General features: G+C 39.6%; 1 protein-coding gene across 4 annotated transcripts in view; it reads left to right on the top strand.

The window, feature by feature from the left end:
* The window catches only part of agap3 (ArfGAP with GTPase domain, ankyrin repeat and PH domain 3), a 125,339-nt gene that overhangs the window by 87,427 nt on the left and 18,367 nt on the right, over positions 1–19,545 (top strand). For all 4 annotated transcript variants that reach the window (XM_034888469.1, XM_034888470.1, XM_034888468.1 and 1 more), the window contains one exon: positions 5,186–5,341. In XM_034888469.1, coding sequence (XP_034744360.1) covers positions 5,186–5,341 — 156 coding nt within the window. The remainder of the gene's footprint in view (positions 1–5,185; positions 5,342–19,545) is intronic.

Below are 19,545 nucleotides of genomic sequence, written 5' to 3'. Positions count from 1 at the left end.
TCAATTCTGCCTGGACGCAGGCACTTCCATCACCCCCTACCCCTGTCTCCCATCAGCAGCATGCCCAAAGCAGAATTACTTAGATTCGTGGGGTCCTCAAATAAATGAGTGTGTTTGTGTGTGTGTGTGTGTGTGTGTGTGTTTGTGTGTGTGTGTGAGTAGCTGTTTGTATGAGTTTTTTTCCACGGTGCATGTTTGCGTCTGTATGACAATGTGTATGTGGGAGATAAAAAGACTTTATACTGGATGTTTGTGAATGTGCGTTTGGTGGCCACTCTGCAGAGGACAAATAGGAATTCCTAAACGTTGTGTTGTGAAAATTAGGAGGCCTAGAATTTCCCATTTTCATGTTTGGTAAACTGAAAAGCTCTCAATATTAACATAGCTCATTAACCAGCATCCAGTCTTCAACTAAATCAGATCCACACTTTGCTCCTTTATTCGATTTTCTTCAATTATTTCCATGGTCTTCTTAAGGTAAGCACAAATGAGCTTGAATGTGGCAAATGAGCTGAAAATAAAGGAAAAATGTTGGATCAAATGATAGATATGTTGCTCATCCTAGGGAAGGAGTGTCTCTGTAATCAGTGCATAGTCAGTGCAGACAGTTTAAGGCTTGACACTAGAAGCAACATCTTTGTAGCTCAAAAACTTTCTCCTAATATCTTGATTGTATGTCTCCTCACAATCTAAAAATCTGAATAAAACCAACAGAGTAAGTCTGTAGTGTAAAGTGTGACTGGACTATCAGAAAATGTCAACTTGATTGAAATGCGACCCTCTTAGCTTTCATTCTAATGTACATGTATAATCAATAGAGGGTGTTCCACAGTGAAGGGTGCTCATGTTTTGCCATTTGAATTGACTTGAACCTAGCCCAATCACTCCATTATCCTTGGTGAAGGTTGCAGGTTAACATAAAATGTGATTCTGAGATGCAAGAAAACAGCAGATTGATGATTCACTGGAGAATGAATGCGTCTTAGCCAGGTAACCATTTCCATATTATTTAAAGAATGTCCTCATTTGTAAACCTATTGAGCAAAGGCAGAGGTAGTAACGTCTCTTGAATATTGAGAGCAGATTTTTGATTAAATCCCGGCCCAATTTTTCTATTGCTTGGATTCATAAAGACACTCATTCTTAATGCACCGGATGCTTGTTTAGATCCTGCTCTCCTTCGTACACCTCAATCTTTGAGCCTGAATTAAAAGCAAGAGGCTCAAACAGTCGTCTGAGCAGCACAATGGGCTCGCTGATGACAACAACTGTTCATGTCTTGTTCAAAGTGTGTATATTTTCACATTTCCAAACACAAAATATTACTGTAGATTAGTGCTATCCATGGGTAATGATTCAATAATTAATTCAATATTATCCGAACATTAGTAGAGAGATATTTTGATTTCCAGTTCTCATGGCCAAACTAATATATAAATTGAAATTAGGATCAAATCTGTACTGAGTGTACATTTTTTAATGAGATTTGGTTCTATCAAACACAAAATAAGTGACTTACTGTGAACTGAGCTGAAAAAAATTAGTCAAATAACAGTTAAGTTGATCAACAGAAAATAATTGTGCAACATTTTTGATAATCGATTACCCTTTTCAGTCTTTTTTAAACAAACCATTGATGATTTGTTGCTTTTCTTCATAATATATGATAGGAAATTGTTTTGTTTTTTTTTGTTTCTGGGAAATTTTAATGGCTGTTTTTGAGTTTTGTTTTTTTTAACAATCAAGGAAATGGCCAGGAGATTAGTCCATAATGAAAATAATTATTAGTTTCAGCCCAAATAAGAAGAGCAATATTTAATTATTTTTCTGTGTCGTTCAATATTCAATTATACATTACACATTACAACATTATACATATTGAGAATTCTGCGCTAATTATCACAGTATTATTTTTGTCTGTATTGCCCTCCCTCAGCCCTCCATGAAAAGTTTGCATTGCTCACTTTTTATATATATAAGTGCTTTTACTCTAATTTTGCCTATCAGGACACAGGTAGTTAATGCACAGATAGCCTTTTCTTGTGGCACTGTGTATTATACCTTGGCCTCCCAATGCGAGGGTGATAGCGTGTGGGGTGTTTGATTTCTACGCTAGGCCGTAATGAAGTTTGACATTTAGTTTGGAGAGAGCAGCAGAGCGCGATCAGGCCTTGATTAGTATACTCTAATTGAGGATAATAAGGGGGAGGCGGTGATTGTTTCTAATTTTTGCCATTAATTGCAGCCGTTGGCTTTGATTGAGGACAGGCAGGGCTGCCATGTCAAGGGGCCTGGTGGAATCATAGTGCTCCTCACCCAGAGCCTCTTGAATAACAATGAAATGACTCCCCCCCCCCTCCTCTTCAACCCCGTCTCTTTCTCTCTCACCCTTTTTTCATTTTCATTCATTCTCAGTGTGGCATTGGTAAAGGCAGGAAGCTGTTAGCAGCCCATTCTTTGTCTCACCCATAGTCTTCACCCTGAAGCATGTTTAAACTGTCATCTCCGTGGTGGGAGTGTAATCCAATGTAATCACAGGTTAGCCTGATACATATTCTGCTGCCCAGGTGATCTTAGTTGAGTGGAAAAGAGACTCCTGATCCCCAGTGTGCTTCATTACACAGCTTGGTCCTGATGGCCCTCGTACACACTACACAGCTAGCTAATAATGCCACAGTAAATGCTTGTAGAATCAGTCCAGTTCTAACTTTGTAATTCTCAATTTAAGAACTATAATCTACCTGTCACGCATAGTTTTAAGCTGAGAAGCACATAAAGGCAGGAGAGTCTACATTATATAAAACCATTAGGTTTCAAGTGCTTTGATATTGTTGCTCAGTGATGTGTGCTGTGATTGTATATATTTCCTCTTCCTATACCTTCATGGTACAGACTTCTTAAAGCTTGATTGGTGCAAACACAGAAATGTGTATCACCCCGTATATGTTTCAGGTGCAGGATGAGCAGGGCCGGGGTCATTTTCCACAACATTAAAGGTAGAAATTGATAATTAGAGGTGTTTATGACACCGTTGGGGCCCCTGAGGGGCAGCCCTCCCCTTTAACCTCAAGCGACATTAAACAAATGCTGGCTGTCACGTCAGGGGCAGGTTGGAGCTCAAGTCTTCACCCACCATACGGAGCTGTGCTGGCGAGACAGACGCTGGGATAGAGAGGGAGGAAGAAGCAGAGGGTGGGAGGGGGGCCACATGGAGGACCCCGGTGCCCCCAGCTGTCTGAGCCAGCTAATGACTCGTCTCAGGGGGGCTGTTGTAAGAGAGCAGGGAAATTGAAACAGACGCCTCGACTAGGAGCTGCTACATGTGTGGCTGCGTGCTACCATTCAAAACACCAGAGAGCTTAATGTATGTAGTCCAGCACAAGCACCAGTGTTATGTTTATTAATGTGATGGCATGTAATCAATATTCTTATTTTCAAAGTAGGACACATACTTTAACAAATTAACGATAACCGTAGATAACTACTTACTTTTTTCTTGTAGTGACATTCTTGTTTGCGAACACTAGCTTTCATCAAGATGTATCTCTAAATCGAGGACAGACATAATAATGTGTGTCTCAGGTGGTGCCTCCTATATTTTGCCCACACTCAAACCATGCGTTCCCAAGCCTAGAGCTCCACTCTCCCCCCATGTTAGCATCTTCAATCCCCTGCTGAGCCCATCTTACTCCTCCAAGACAGCCCCATCTCCCTTAAGGTAATGACCGAATTAGGCCTAATGTTGTACACTGGCTAATGGCACAGTGCCGCACATTATAGCATGTGCAACTGGCAACGACAACAGCAATAATCCCTGAGCCCCTTGTCCTCCTGCACTCCACCCCTGGGGCTGGGATGGTGCACAGGGAAATGAATGGAGTTTGCCACACTACAATGAGCTTTTGATGGGAGACAATGGAGGAGGCTGCCAGCACCACACAGGGTGGTAAGAAGAGAGCAATATGGGGCCCATCTACTGGCCCTCCCTCCCTGCTTCCCCTAGGCCCCTGGCCCCCACTCCCAGATTCATAATGGCATCTGGAGGGGAAAAGAAGGTAAAGTGATGTCAAATGTCAGGAAATCAGAAAGATGGCAAGCTGACAACCCCCTCCTCTCGTCTCATCCCTCCTATCCCTTTGCCCAACGGTATCACAGGTTAATATCACATTTATAAAATCACTTACAAGAAACAAAGCTGACTCTTAGCCCCCTGTCACTCTCAGACAGTCATATAGAGAGCTTTGCCTTGGGCTAACTTAGGTAACCATTTGTTCCCTGATAGCCCCATACCTGTCTTTCACTCTGTCTAAAGACAAATCCACACAGTTACCTTTGGAGCACTCGTTTCCAACTCTTAACTGCTGTGAACACATTTTTAGGATATGACAAATATGTCTCTACATTGAATGAAGCTTCAATAAAACTCATTATGTTATTCATTATTCATTTTTCAGTGTCATTTCACAATGATTCATGCATTCATACATTTGATGCATATTGGAACATTTTCTGAGTGGAATAAGTTAAATTGAAGCAACCAGCTTTGTTTATTTTTAAAAGAATAGTTTTGCATTTTTTAAGTCTGTCTCATATTTTATACTCTGCCCATGTAACACGTCTGTGTTTTTTTTTGTTTTCACTGTAATACAGTGTTGTCTTTATTATGGACAATGAATGCAATTAATAGCAGACTAATCAACACTTCCCATTAAGCACAAAGAATCTTCACCCAGAGCAAAGATTATGCTACAGCCCTCTGCCAGGGCAATTCCTAGTTGGCATTTCATCAAGTAATTCCTATTTTTTAAATTGGACACTCTTGGACGCTCTTAATCCATCTCCTGCAGTTCATTATGTGTATTTTATGTTTCATTATAGCAATAAATAATTAAATATATTGTTCCCCCTAGATAGTTTTAAAGTTGGACAAAACCTTCTGTTCACTATTTGTCAAATACAATATATCCATATATATTTTATTTGCTTGTTTCAAAAAATAATTTTAGTGTTTGCACATTACATCCATCTAAAAGAAAAAATCTTAAATTGTGGCATTTGTAAATAATAAAGATGATTACCCTTGTAATGATGTCCCACCACTGGGACAGGTGCATTTAAATATAAACTAACTACCCTATTAATTTAACATAAAAATAATAATAATTTCCTGTCTTTGTTTTTTCAGCCAATGGACTGAGTGATCCTGCTAGTTCCGGTGTGGGCAGTGCCACGAGTCCTAAACTTGAGCCACCTCCTTCGCCACATGCCAACCGCAAGAAACACAGACGGAAAAAGAGCACAGGCATCACAAAGCCAGATGGCTTATCTGCAGGCAACGAAGGTACCTCCCAATCACATTGCACAACACAATATCATATATCATATTTCCAACACATTTTCTACCGTTTGAGGTTTGGTTATGTCATCTGGAATGTTTTTTCTTGAAGAATCAATTCCTAAAGCTTGCATAGTGTTAGATGGTGAAAATGTGAATTAATTTGCTTTTTCTGTTGCTTTTTGCTGAAATTTTGTTTAAAATTTGCTCTAAATTTGTAGAGAAACTTGACTAATGTAGAGACCCTGGGTCATTTCCTGGCAAGTACAAATAAGGACAGTTCACACTCCCACATCGGAATGTATTTATTTCTACAGAGGAGTAAAATACACAGATATTTCAGCTACTTCTTCAGTGTAAAAGATTAGTTGTGCTTACGAGCAAACACAACTCACACTTTTTTGCTGTTGGGAAGCCAGTGAGGGATCACATCCTTAGAGGTACAAGAACAACTCCTATTGGCTGATCTACAAAGAGGTGGGTGGGATGAGGGGGAAGCACATAATGTGAGCATTATGCCTAACTGGTAGATGAGCCTATGTTTATCAGAGGAGTCATGAAGCTGTCTTAGCAGGCAAAAAGTGGAGTTCATGTCAAAGACAACATAAAAGGGAAAGTGTCCATACCAAATCAGGGGGCAAAGCTGCAAAACAAATGTTTAAATGACACTTAACAGACTTTAGTCTTTCATTTGTTATTTACAGGGATCAGATTTCTCCAGTCATTGGAAAAAAGGTCCATGATGTACATAAATGTGTGTAATTTTGTATCTCTAAGTGACCCCCTGCACAGTGCACCATCACAGCCCCCATTTCTTTTACCGTAGTCTGAAAGGCCCGATCTCCAGAAGCCATGGCCCTCCTCAGCAGGGGAGTGGCAGTCGGCTCTCCACCCAATTAATAATGATTCTCCAGCCCAATGATGAATGGAGTACCCTAATTGGATGGCATTGTGAAAACACTGGGACGCATTTCAGAGACCATAAAACTGATGTCACCGGAGTGTGATGATCAATCAACAAGATTGATACGCTGGATAACAACAACAATGGCATTGACGCCTCCTAAATGGGGCTTAGCATTTATAATCATTATACTTTTTTATCATGGTCTCTGACAGCTTCTATTTAAAGTCTGAATGGGTTTGTTGACCACATTGTTGTTTAGAGTGAAAATCATCAGCATCTTCAAGATAAGTGGTTCTTCTGTTAGTAGTATGTGGTCAGTACTGGTGGAAAGATCTGATCATTTTGTACATTTGGCATGGGCACTTACAGTTGTTATGCATGTACAGAAACAGTTAGCAGCTCCCAGCATAGTTTTTGAGTATCGGGTCTATTAATTCTGTTTTATTTGACATTACTTGGATCAAAATGGGACTCTAATGGCAGAGTTACACAGTTGCATTAAAGCCTTGAATGAGGGATGACTGTCATTATCAAACATCATCAAATCTCATCAATAAGTGTCGTACACAGGAATAATTGAAGTGAGATGACTCCTGGACTTACTGAGGAGGAAATCTAAGAGTAATCAGACTGGAGGGGGCAGATTCTGAATGTTTCTCACGTCATCAAACACGCACATTGTTTTCTATCCCTCTCATTGTTCTCTTCAAGGATTTCTATTAGCATCACCTTGTCTGTTTTGCTGAATGCTCTGGACTACAGACATACAGCTTAAATATTGGATCCACCCAAGTCGGGGATGGAAGTTGTGTCTACTGTTGAAAGAACTGAAGAGAGGGGAGCAGAAAGGGAGAGGAGAGGTGGAATCTTTGAATAAATTGCTATCAGTTTATCTCATTTACGGGGCAATCAGAAGCGTGCAATGCAGGCTGAAATTGAATTTTAGTAGTTGTGAAGCATCATAAATCAAAACGGCGTGCGCGTCTTAAGGTGAGAAATTATTTTGGTCAACATGGATGGGACGGGTAGGATGGCGTCTGGAGAAACTGTGACTGCACCATCATTTCCAGATATGGCACTACAGTACTTAGCACAACTCTTTTACATGGCTACTGAATTTTAGACAATAAATGCACAGAAGTATCTTTTCTGCAAATGTTCAAATAGGCTTTTGGCGAGTTTTAAAATCACATTTGAACCATTGTATTGGCTTTCAAATGCGTTTTATTTCAAATCAATGTAAAGCCATTTTTAATCTAATCAATTTAATTTGGGTAATGCATAAATTGTCTGTTATGTCTACAGTGTTTCACTTTCACCAAGAATATGCACAACGGACACAGTCTCTAATATCCTATGCACTGTCAGAGCTGTGTGGTGTAATGAACTTCTCATGTGCTTAAAGAATGATGCAGGATGCATGGCGAGACAACTGACAGCCCCGTAATGTGTTTCCCAGCAGCCGCCCGTCGACGAGCTTTCTCGGTGTGTCGCTCGCCATAAACCCACTGGAAAATCGATGGCCGATAAAGAGTTGTGTTCAGGGGGAGCCCCCTCTGATTAATGCAGACTGTCAGGAAGGATCATTAATGTATTTCTCTTTTAAAGAAAGTGTATCAAATGCTCATTGTTTTGGATTGTCTTGTCCAATGTGAGCAGAAAGGGAGGTGCAGGAATGGAGGGAAATTTTTATGCCTGAACATATTTACTTGTGCTACGGTCACAAAAATCAGGGATAAACAAGAACTAAGTGTTAGCCTGAATGCTTTTAATGTCAAGAAGGTCGTTAAAGTCTTTATTTACATACATTACAAGATTTGAATACATTTTATAAACAGACAAAAAATCTAACCATATCTGGCAAACTTTACTTCACTACACTCCAGTTCTTTTTTGGATACATTTTTTTTATTTAGAGCTAAAACAAAATGCAAAACATTGGTCCAGATGACAACATACACAAAAGTACACTTCACACACCAACGATGGCACAGTGCACCATTTCAACAACCCTTCCTTGTGATCAAATGTTTCACTCTGAAACAAAGAGAGGAAATACGGCAAGGAGGAAGACACAACAAAAACACAACAACAAGAACGATGCTCATTGCTCGGAAACATAACACATATAAACAGACACAGAAAAATACACAAACAAACGGCACAAGACAAAGATGGTGTGCTAATGTTTAAATTTGGGAACTGAGAGGCCACCATCCTCTTTCCTCTTCTGTAGAGTCAACACGTCAACACAATCAACACGTCACAGCCATTTTCCTTTCCAGATAAATGTAGATACTGCTGATTGTAATTATGGCAATAACCAGAAAGAGGGAAAGGAGGTAACACAGAGCTCATAAAATTAATCTGGGGTAAACATATATTTTAACCACAGATATATGGGCTTGAATAGACATGGGGAGACGTATCCATCTTTCCATATCTTTAAAAACGTTGTTCAGAGCACCAAAAAAGTTATGCTTGACAATCTGGTTTAAGCAAGGGAAAACCTCAATGCCTAAATATTTAAACTACTCAACAATGGGGAATGTTATCGGTGATGATTGAATCGAGAGCAAGAGCATTTAAATGAAGCAGTGCAGACTTTGACCAGTTAATTTTAAAGCCTGATAAGCTTCCATACTCCTTGCATAATGATAGAAGGTGAGGAAGAGACTGAGAGGGGTTTTCTAAAAAACAAAAACAAAAAAAACATTGTCCGCAAATAGTGAGATGTGATGCAGTGTATTACAAATGCATATTGGTGACACCATAATCGATTAATGAGACGCTTGAGCCAGAGGCTCTAGAGAGAAGACAATTGGTGAAGGACTCAAGGTGGCTGTCTTGGCATGAAGATCTAGAAACTGAAAACAAAGAGGAGGAAGTGCGTCCTGTTAAGACTCGGGCTGAGGGGTTAGAATACATAACTTTAATCATACCAACGGAAGTGTTACCAAAGCCCATAACCTCAAAAAACGGACCATAGAAATGACCACTAAAGCCTATCAAAGGCTTTCATTACGTTAAGAGAAAGAAGTGACATTGGGTTCTTACTATCTTCTGCCGCATCAACAATGTGGAGAAGGTGTCTAACATTATCTGCTGCCAGTCTCGTTTTTACGAATACTGTTTGGTCAAAGTTCACAGTTTCATTTTGACATACTGGACCATGAGTTTTGCAGAGATTTTTAAATCAGCGTTAAGCAGGCTCAGAGGTCGAAAGGTAGAGCACTCTGTAGTATCCTTATACTTTTTCAAGAGTAAGATCATCAAGGCTGTGTTAACATCCCTGGAAAATTTGCCCTCAATAGAGAAGTTAATCATGTCCAAAGAGAATGAGCCCAGTTATTTCCAAACAGTTGAGTACAATTCCGGGGGATCCCATCAAACCAGGACCTTATTCTTATGGCAAGAATGACTCGTTTGATGAATTATTAATTCAGTTTCCAGTTTCAGAATTTAGTTTACTTCTTTCTTGACTAGTGATTGTTCTAAAACTATTTGGTCAATAAAATTAATTTGCAACAGTGAGTCTAACCTGGTGAATTTTAGTTGAAATGATTTAACTTAGCGTGCAATAGAGCAGAATAGATTGGCATTGCTCCTAATAAAACCTTTTATCGCGTCCCACAATATCCTGGGGTACAGTGCAAACATTAAAGTCAGCAAAAATCTGGAATTCTGCTATAAACTGAGGGATGTATGATTCATTTGTCAGTAAAGAAGTTTTAAAGCGTCACCTAGCAGCACGTTGAGACAGGTGGACTAGGGTGGTGATGCAGAGGACCCCTTTATGGTCAAACAATGCCGTTGGAAGTAAAACCACTTCATCAGTTGAATGAAATAATTGAGGGGATGCAAAAAAATAATTCTGGAAAAAATCTATGTCTACCTGAGAAAAAGGAATAATCCTCACAGGTAGTTTTAACTGAACACTAAATATCTATAAGACCCAAGCTGCTGGCCCTTGATTTCAAAGCACCTAAACCCCAGTAACATTTGCATTCGACCGATCAGTATTGGGTCCCACACCGCATTGAAGTCTGCACCAACAGAAAAAAAAACTCCAGCATTTGATTGGTGAGCGTACCATAGAAATTGTCATAAAAAAAAACATTAGGCGCATAAGCTGAAACAATTTCAAAGAAATTTTGCCTGTATTGTCTGACCAAGAGGACAGAACTTTAAGTGGAATGTTCCATTTGACCATAATGGCAATCCCTTTTTTTTGGGCTTGCTGAGGAGGATGCAATTGTGTGATAAAAATCTGTTTGCTAAGCGGCCGGTATCCGTCCATAGCAAATGTGTCTCCTGTAATAATGCACTGTCCCTATTTCTCCTTTTAATTAAGGCTAAGGCCACTACAATTCCAAACTAAAAATGTAAGATCACCCATTATTAAAACATCTGTGTTCTAAATTAGCGTAGATGTGGAGAAGCAACATGCTACTGCCTTTCACTTCGTTACATCCTAACAATACTGCATCCAAAGATAAGTCCCTCAACACACAAAACATGTAAGACACGGTGCAAAAACAGACAAGACAGTGACACAAAAGGGAAAGTGAGAGGAGGAGGAAAACACTCAAAATAAGTCCGTGATCAAGAGTTGATACGGGGAAGAAAAAAGAAACAGTAGCCCATAGTTACCTGGTTGCAACAGCAACTGGTTCTGCACTAAATTGACTTTAAGACAAACACATTTCTTGTCAACAAAAACAGAAAACAAAAATCACAAAATAGAAAGCACTTTGGTAATGAAACTCTAACCTAGAAGTGGCCTAATTAACCTATAGAGCGTATGCTATATTAAACAGGACAGATATGTCATTCAAAAACAGTCTCTGCAATCATATCAGATAACAATGCAATACAAACTAGGACACATTAAGAAATTAAAGGTCCCATGGCATGAAAATGTCACTTTATGATTTTTTTCAAGATTAAAATCCATTCTCCTAGCCTGCCTATGGTCCCCCAGTTGCTAGAAACAGCGGTAGGTGTAAACCGATATCGGTATCCTGCTCTGCCTTTGAGAAAATGAATGCTCAGATGGGCCGATCTGGAATCTTGGTTCTTATGAGGTCATAAGGAGCAAGGTTACCTCCTCTTTCTCTGCTTTGCCCGTCTAGAGAATTTGGGCCGCCCATGAGATAAAGGTAGATAGATGGCTTTCAAACGAGCAAAGTGACAGTCGGTCAAGGCCACACCCCCACCCTCCACCTTGCCCTCCATCTCTCCTCCTCGATAGCTACACAGACAGAAATGGCACGTCCTAAGGAAAGCTCATTGTGGGACTGGTACTCGTGGCTATAATTCTGCACCAAAGCTGAATTACCGGAAAGAAACTTCAGATACAGTGTTAGGTGACCACTAAGCCTATATAAAAGCATCCAAAAGCAAAGGATGTAATGGGACCTTAAAAATAAACCGAGTCCATGTTCATCAGGCAGTTGTTTTAATTCAGATCTTTTTCCACTGTGTTCTCCGCAAAAGGGTCCCAGGCGCCAGCCGTCTCCATAGCAACAAGAGGACGGGGCGCAGCCCACCCTACATAAGCTTCAGCAGCCTTAGCAGAGGTGAATGCTCTGTACTGGGAGCCTTCCTTGATTTTCAGTGTTGCCTGGTAGAGCAGGAAAGAATCCAGACCCTTGACTCATGCCGAAGCCATGGTTTGGTTGAAGGCTTGGCGCCGCTTGACCGTGAAGTTGCTGTAGTCCGGGGAAAAGCGACTCTTTCTGCCCCCGACCATGGGCAGAGATTCCAGTGCAGCCTGTAGGATCGCCTGCCTTGTTGTGTAGCGGAGGACGTTGAAAATCAACGTGTAATTAGTACTGGTGTTCTTCTTTGGGCTATCATTGTAATTTTGGTGCGCTCTCTTAATCTCGATCTGAACATCTGCTAATTTTGGAAGCCACTTAGGCAGGGAGTGCAAGAGATACTGAATGGGATTAGAGCCTTCTAACCCTTCTTTCAGTCCGACAATGCGGATGGTGCATTTTCCGTTTCTGTCCTCCATATATTTTAGCTTCACCTCCAACTCTTGAAAAGCGTGGCCATGGCTGTCAAGAGTACTTTAGTAGAGCTTTCCTTTAGCTTTCCACACTAGTTTTTAGATTGTCCACATCATAGCTGATAGAGCCAGGGTTTTGCTGTTAGAGATGCTAGCTGGGCATGGAAAGCAATTAGCTTCTTGTCATTATTGATCCCTATCTGTTGAATCTGAGACTGAATCTGAGAAAAATGTGGTTTGAGGTAGCTTTTCTCTTTCTCCAGTAATGCCTCTGCAATGGAATCCATATCATCGCGATGGGTTTTGTTGTTGTTTCCCAATCTGCTTTAAATGACAACTATTTGGCAAAATTGGGCCAGGATCTATACCTTAACCTGCAAATCTCTGAAGAGCGGATCACTTGACTCTTAAAGAAGATAACGGACTAAAGGAAGCATTACTCGAACTGCACAACATGCACTCTAAGCTACAATGAACTCAAATGTGCTTCATAGCAACAGAGGGACTGGGGTTAGTTTATTTTAACAAATATCTTGAATTAAATCTTAAATTGGTTTAAAACCCCTTTTTAATGAATGATTCAACACCGCATTTTAATTAAGTAGTTTTATTATGCAATTTAAATTGATTGTATTTAAAGTTATTGACATGACTCTTCTACTGGATTGCATTAGCAATGATAAAAGGATAGGGAATTTTTTTTTTGTTGTGAAAGTGGACTCAAAATACAAAATCCGATGTACTATGTTGTCTCACAGTTGCACAATAGGAACACAATCTTGACATTAAGACTGCATTTACACTAAATCAGGAGTTGCGGCGAAAAAGTCAGTTTTCCTGTTCATTTTAATGCGGGTAGTGAGAATAGGCTACGGTGGCGGGGTCCGCAGGGATTGTGTGGCCTGCAGCAAAAAGCAAAAAACGGAATCAACTTTTGGCGAAACGCAACCCAAGATCACGCTTTGGTGGCCATCACCCAACCTACTGGCAATTAGACAAAAACACAATGGAGTGGGGAAACCCAATAGAGACACAACCTGGCTATTTAAGTCATACTCCCACACCGCCGCACTACCCTGTACTAATTGCCACAACGCCTAAGTTGGTGTTGAGCCTAATGCATATGTGTAATAGCTGGAACACTAGTGGAATGTGACCATAAAATGTCAATGACAAATAAAAATATAAATTCAATGCTCAAAAAGATTCAATATAATTAACTGATGAAACTTTGCTGATCTAGCACTGTCTGTAAATGATCATACATGTATAGATAAGCAGTTAGTTAGGCAGGAAGTAAGCTCAACAGACTTAATCAGGGTTAGAGAAGATGGACGCTATTGGAAAAGATAATTTACCATTGGATAAGGCTGCAGAGCATTAAACACAAAATAATGTGGGTCCACTGGGCTCAATGACAAATCTCCACATAACTGGACAATGAAGAATTAGGATGAAGTAGATGCAATAATCAGAATAGGCCAAGTCATATTCTTAGAATTTATGTTCAAACACCCTAACCAAAATCCAAACCTCTTTGCAATGATGTTGAATTGTAATGCACAATACACCGTCTTTACTAACAAGACAGCAGACCAAAAGGTGGAGAGATTTGAGTGCCTTAAAAACCCTGCTAATGTAACTGTATCAGATTTCCTCTTCGTACATATATTCATAACTTATTTTAATCTATGTTTGCTCTTGATTTTTTATGACCTTTGACCGTTTTACACTAAAAACATTCTGAAGAAAACAATTTAATCTACAGATTGACTGAAACAGGAAATCATGGTCTTTATATGCTTGCACTACAAGTTAAAATGTAGTCAATCAAGAAAAGCGTTAAATTATACATGTCAGTCCAACGTAATCCAGTATCCTATTGTCCTGCAATTTAGCAAACTAAGGGTTAATATCCTCTGGAGTCCAGCTGAGGATTAGGAAATGGAGGTTTAACTGCCTGTGCTAATGGTGGGTGTTTATCTCAATACTTTGTTTTGTCACTCCCCGACTCGCTCTCATTTCCGAAAGCTGTCCCTGGAGCCTCCACTCTTGTAATGGCTTAGCTTTGTGAGCACCACAGTATGGAGGGAAAGGAATAACAAGATTCTCATTTGGGCTCCATACACACTGCCCACAGATACATGTATAATTGGCCCGGTTTTCATTCTGCTCTGTTGTTAAATGCACTAGCTATTAGCGTAGTGGTATTGGTGCTGATTTCATGTGTTTGTTTAGTGTTGGAAGGTGTGCTCCTTGTTTGTTTCAGAATGTGCATTTAGAAGTGTGTGTGTGTGTGTGTGTGTGTACACAAGCGCGTGTGTATGTCTGTGTCAGATAGATAAAGAGTGTGCTCTATCTCGCTCTCCCTCCCTATTCTCTTCTTTCTGAGTTCAGTCGTGGTTCCCCTGGGGCCCCTGTCGCAGTAATGGCCTGCTCCTGATTGCTCTGATACAGGTTAGGAATATTGGCTTTAATGATGTGTAAAATGAGCAAGCAGTGCCTGTGACATTTACAGATGGCACCGCCTTGGCCTGTTCTTCCCAACTGCTCGTTAATTCACGGGAAAGGCAAGCGCTTCTTTAAGTGACTGCCTGACGCATGCATACGACACAACACAACACGTCCTACACACCAAACAATAGCTCACCTTGTGCACCTCTGCGCCTTGTCATCATTTCAGCGTGTTCACACAAATGGATAACATAAAGGAGTCCTCAAGGCTAAGAACTGTTTGCCAAGTCTACTCTATGGGTTCGTCACACTGGTCTCCAGAAGTCTTTGAGAGGCTTAGACAGAATAGATGCTGCGTTGCTGCCTGCCGTATAGACAGCACAGCTGGGCTCAGCATCAAACCCCCTGGGGACCTAATCTGGTCCACAGGTCCTCGACTGTGAATCTACAGCACATACACAGCAACAGAGGAATCACCGTCCTCGGGTCACCCAATTTTCTTTCAGGTTTCACTTTGATTCTCAGGTCAAATAAACACCTTTTAGAGGTATTAAAAATCCAAATTTTTCTAACTTGTGAAGTATTTGAGAAGTTGATCTTTGGTGCATTACTTTATTCTATTTAACAGTTTACATTTACATGTAACCATCTCAGATGTTTAAAGGTGAAATCACTCTTTGGTAGCACTGTTAATAACTCATAGACATCTGTAAGGTGATAAGGAGCCTCAATCATCATAATTTTTTTGGAAGGGATCCCTCGCCAAAAATGGAAACCATTGGTTTATTCCTTTGCAATAAATTGTATTTTTTCAGCTTATTTTATGTTTTTTTTAAGTGAAATCTCAACCGGAAGTTTTACAAATGCATCCACCATCTGTTTTTGTATCTTGAAGCAGTCATTAATTACTGGCAAAACAATCTGCCTGTTAAATTGCTGCTGCATCAAATATCTGAAGAGAATCTGCAACTAGGAGGTTCCCGCACAGTTGTATGAACCAAGCAAATGGTGGACAAAGATGTGTATTTTTGTCTGATACTACCTCTTTGTAGCTCTATGGCCATTACGCTCTAATTTCCTTTTTATTACGCTGTGTTAATTAAGGAAAATCATATTTCGCTCATTCTTCACAGTTGTCTCCTCCGTTAACTTTAAATTGTGTTCTTCCTTGTCCGCCCACTGGCAGAGCTGTGTTAATTTATTTCTAATTGGCAAGAACTTGTTGATTGTAGGCTCGCAGATAGATTTGGTCAGGAGGTTAACGCTCACGTTAATGTGACAAGGTGATCGTTCCTCTGCTACCCATGTGCTAACTGCAACCATTGAGTAATAACAGAAGCACTAATGGCCCTTTTACAAGCTCATCATGTCAGGTTACTGTAAAATAGCAGTGATGCCTTTGACTCATTGTTCATGCTCAGATTTACCTTCTCTGAGAAGACCACTTTGACCTCAGCATCATGCTTACATGGAGCAGAATTACTTTGGCTTATGGAGCTGAATTGCCACACTGTGGCGGCATTAAAAAAGTAATATCAGTGTGCTGGAGCTGCATGTAATGACAATACCGGTGTCACACATAAAGATCCTGCTGCACATGGTCCTCTTTAGTGGCTACAGCATGTCTCACGTGTGCATTACTATTCATGGAGAATTAGATTTGTTTTCCCTTGTATACTCATCAGTTTAAGAAACAAGCCATCCGTTGCTTTTTTAATCTCCATAATGAAAGCGTTTTAATGCCTCCAATTTATTGCCTGGGCAGCCAACAGAATAATTAGCTTTGTTCAGGTTTTTAAAAAAGACGAAAACACAAGTAAAACAACATTTGAGTCTGGAAGCCACAAATTATAATCAAGTGCATTAGTTATTTTACCTGAAGTTATATTGGACAGAAAAAATGGATTTCTACTTCAATTTTTTTTTCAGATTAAATGTTCTGTACTATTTTTTGCTTTAATTCTCTTTCACATTTAAGTTCCTTTTTTAAGTTGACCATTTTGATTCCGTCAAAAACAGAGTTTTTTTTTTTTTAGATTGTAATCCCCACCATTGCTTTAATATGTCACCCACCCTTTTTCACTGTAAGGGTAAATAAAGAGGCTTCCAAGCTTTTATTGATTCTTTGTGACCTGTAGTCGATTCCACAAACTAAATCAGATAATTGAAGTTGGTGTCGAGCTAATTGGATTATTGCTTTCCCCCTGAAGAGATGGCCCTCCACCGCAGCTCAGGGGTTACTACATCAGTGGCGTTCGTCAGACATTTGTCATTTAACAGCACAGGGCTGCATCTCGCACCAAGGAGACTAAATTGATCATTAACACAAAGTTCACTCATTTCTTTGATTAGATGATTTCATCTCATCAATCATCAGGTTCATCATTGTGTAACTACCAACATGCAGTTAATTGATTATTAAAAATACATACATTAATACACAAAACATTATAGAAATATTAATATATTTTGTACTTTGACCAATTTATTTTTAATTTCATTTCTATTAATGATAAAGCCACACATAAAAACATTACCCTCGTGTCTACTTGCCTCCAGTCCTCCAAATATGGTTTATGCAAATTAGATGACTATTTGCATAGACATAATTAGGTAATTACAAATCATTTGGCTATAAGCTCAAGCATGTGCACAGACCGGGGATGTTACACGAGTCACATTGTACAGTACAGAGTTAATGAACTGCTTCTGAACAGCAGAGGCAATACAGCATGTGTTGGAACATATGTTGTGTCAGACCTCTTGTTTGAAAACGACAGGTGACATTTTCATAAATCTTAGTTAAACACGAGGAGCAGAAAAAACACACTGGCAATTCAGAATTTTCAAAGGATACATTTTTGTGTTTTTTCAGGAACTTTTTTCCTTTTATATAGTGACATTGTCTAGACAGGAAAGTGGGAGAGAGAGGATTATACGCAACAAAGGACCGCAGGTCAGGTTCAAACCCGTTAAATTAGTTTTCATTATATCAAAAACATTAGTGGACTTAATGTTGTCTTTTTTTAGACACTTATATATTTGCAACATTGTCAATATTCAAATTTACTCAAGTCAATAAAATCTTGAAATCTAGTTTTGAGGTTAATGAAGAATGTATAACCAGTGGGAAAAAAAATTGTATGTATATGTAAAGCCCAGTCCATCCTCGTTCTTTTCTGCGTTCTTCAAATTCAAGAGCCTGAGCTAAGAGTTCCTTAGCAAAACACATGAGTCATGGGTTTCCACAGAAAGCAAATCAATAAGGCTAACCATGATGTGAATGCTATCACAACGTTAGCTGTGCTAAGTTTTGAAATAACGACACAGAGGCTCTTTCAGTCTGGTGGATTTGAAGAGAGCATTAAGACAGCTCTCTCTCTCTCTCAGTCTATCTATCTATCTATCTATTTATCTATCTTTCTGCTGTCAGGTAAATACGTTATTAACAGCGTTAACGCAAACCCAATTATAATGGCATCAATTTTTTATTGCGAGATTAATGTTCTTACTGGTCTAGCTAGACTGTAAAAAAAACAAAAGGAACCCCACACACACTTGTTTCGGCTTGCAAGCCGGCCAAAGAGTAGTAACATTACGTTTTGAGTGGATGGCGAGCGCCAGATGCCGAAATGGATGCCACTAAGATTCTGAATGGAAAGTTTGTTTTTTAAAAGTTGCCAAATGGTTCGATTGACAAGACCAAATGGAACTGTGGGTTTTGTCGTTGTGAACTGAGCTATCATCGCAGCACGTCCAGTCTGAAATATCACTTGATGGCCAAGCACACAGCTGAGACCAATTGTCTGCCCCCTTGTCAAAGTATTTTTTTTTCACGCTTTTATTGATGGACATCGTTACATTGTGTGAGAAATTATTTGCTCCAAGTGAGAATGTTACGTCTGAAATTTAACACTACAGTAGGCTATATGCCAATGTTGTTTTCAATGAAAAAAACATTTGCACAAATCAAGCCAATCCACTTTTCCATGTTCATAACATTAGATAAAAATTGTGAGACAAAAAGAAATCGACGTACATTTAGGATAGATAGATAGATAGATAGATAGATAGATAGATGGCCTTTATTATTAGACTCATGGTCCATAAAACAACAACAACATAAAAGACAGCTATACCAGTAATTCCATAATGGTGACTGGTATATCAAAGCACTGAACCTCGGGTCAACCAGATGTGAAATGACAGAGTTACAAGAAGATTTCAGGCGACCAATACATTTATACATCAGATTCCTCAGTAAAGCAGAGAATGTAATAACTCCTGCTTGACACAACAATTCACTTGCACTACACCACCTAGGTTTTCTGAGTAGAATGCGAAAGCAATCATTATAACCGACCCGCAGCTTATTATAGCTTGCCTTTTTAAACTTGACCCGCAAGGGGGCAGTGTAAAAAGCAGTACATTATGCTTTAAAGAGGTTTATCTTGACACTTTCAGAACACCAAGAGAATATCCTGGCGAGCATGTTCGCTTGTATATGTAACATGCGTTGCTGCCTATACATCCTCGTCCTCATCATTTCACATTTGATCTGATAAGATGTGACCCAACTATTTAATTTTACAACCAGCAGTTAGCACTTGCTCTGCCAGATGGAAAGATGGAAAAATAAGGTCCTTATCCTCTTCCACTCTACAGATCATAACCAAACTCTTTTTGGAATTATATTTCACATCAAATTTAACATAACACCATAATCGGAACATGTATTCAACAACTCCTGAAACGCCGCAATGCTAGGAGAGATAACGGTCAAGTCATCCGCATACATGAGATGGTTCACAAGCATGTTACCCATCATACATC

Source organism: Etheostoma cragini, chromosome 12 (assembly GCF_013103735.1).
Source record: "Etheostoma cragini isolate CJK2018 chromosome 12, CSU_Ecrag_1.0, whole genome shotgun sequence".
Lineage (NCBI taxonomy): Eukaryota > Metazoa > Chordata > Actinopteri > Perciformes > Percidae > Etheostoma > Etheostoma cragini.
This window is presented reverse-complemented; position numbering and strand designations above follow the sequence as displayed.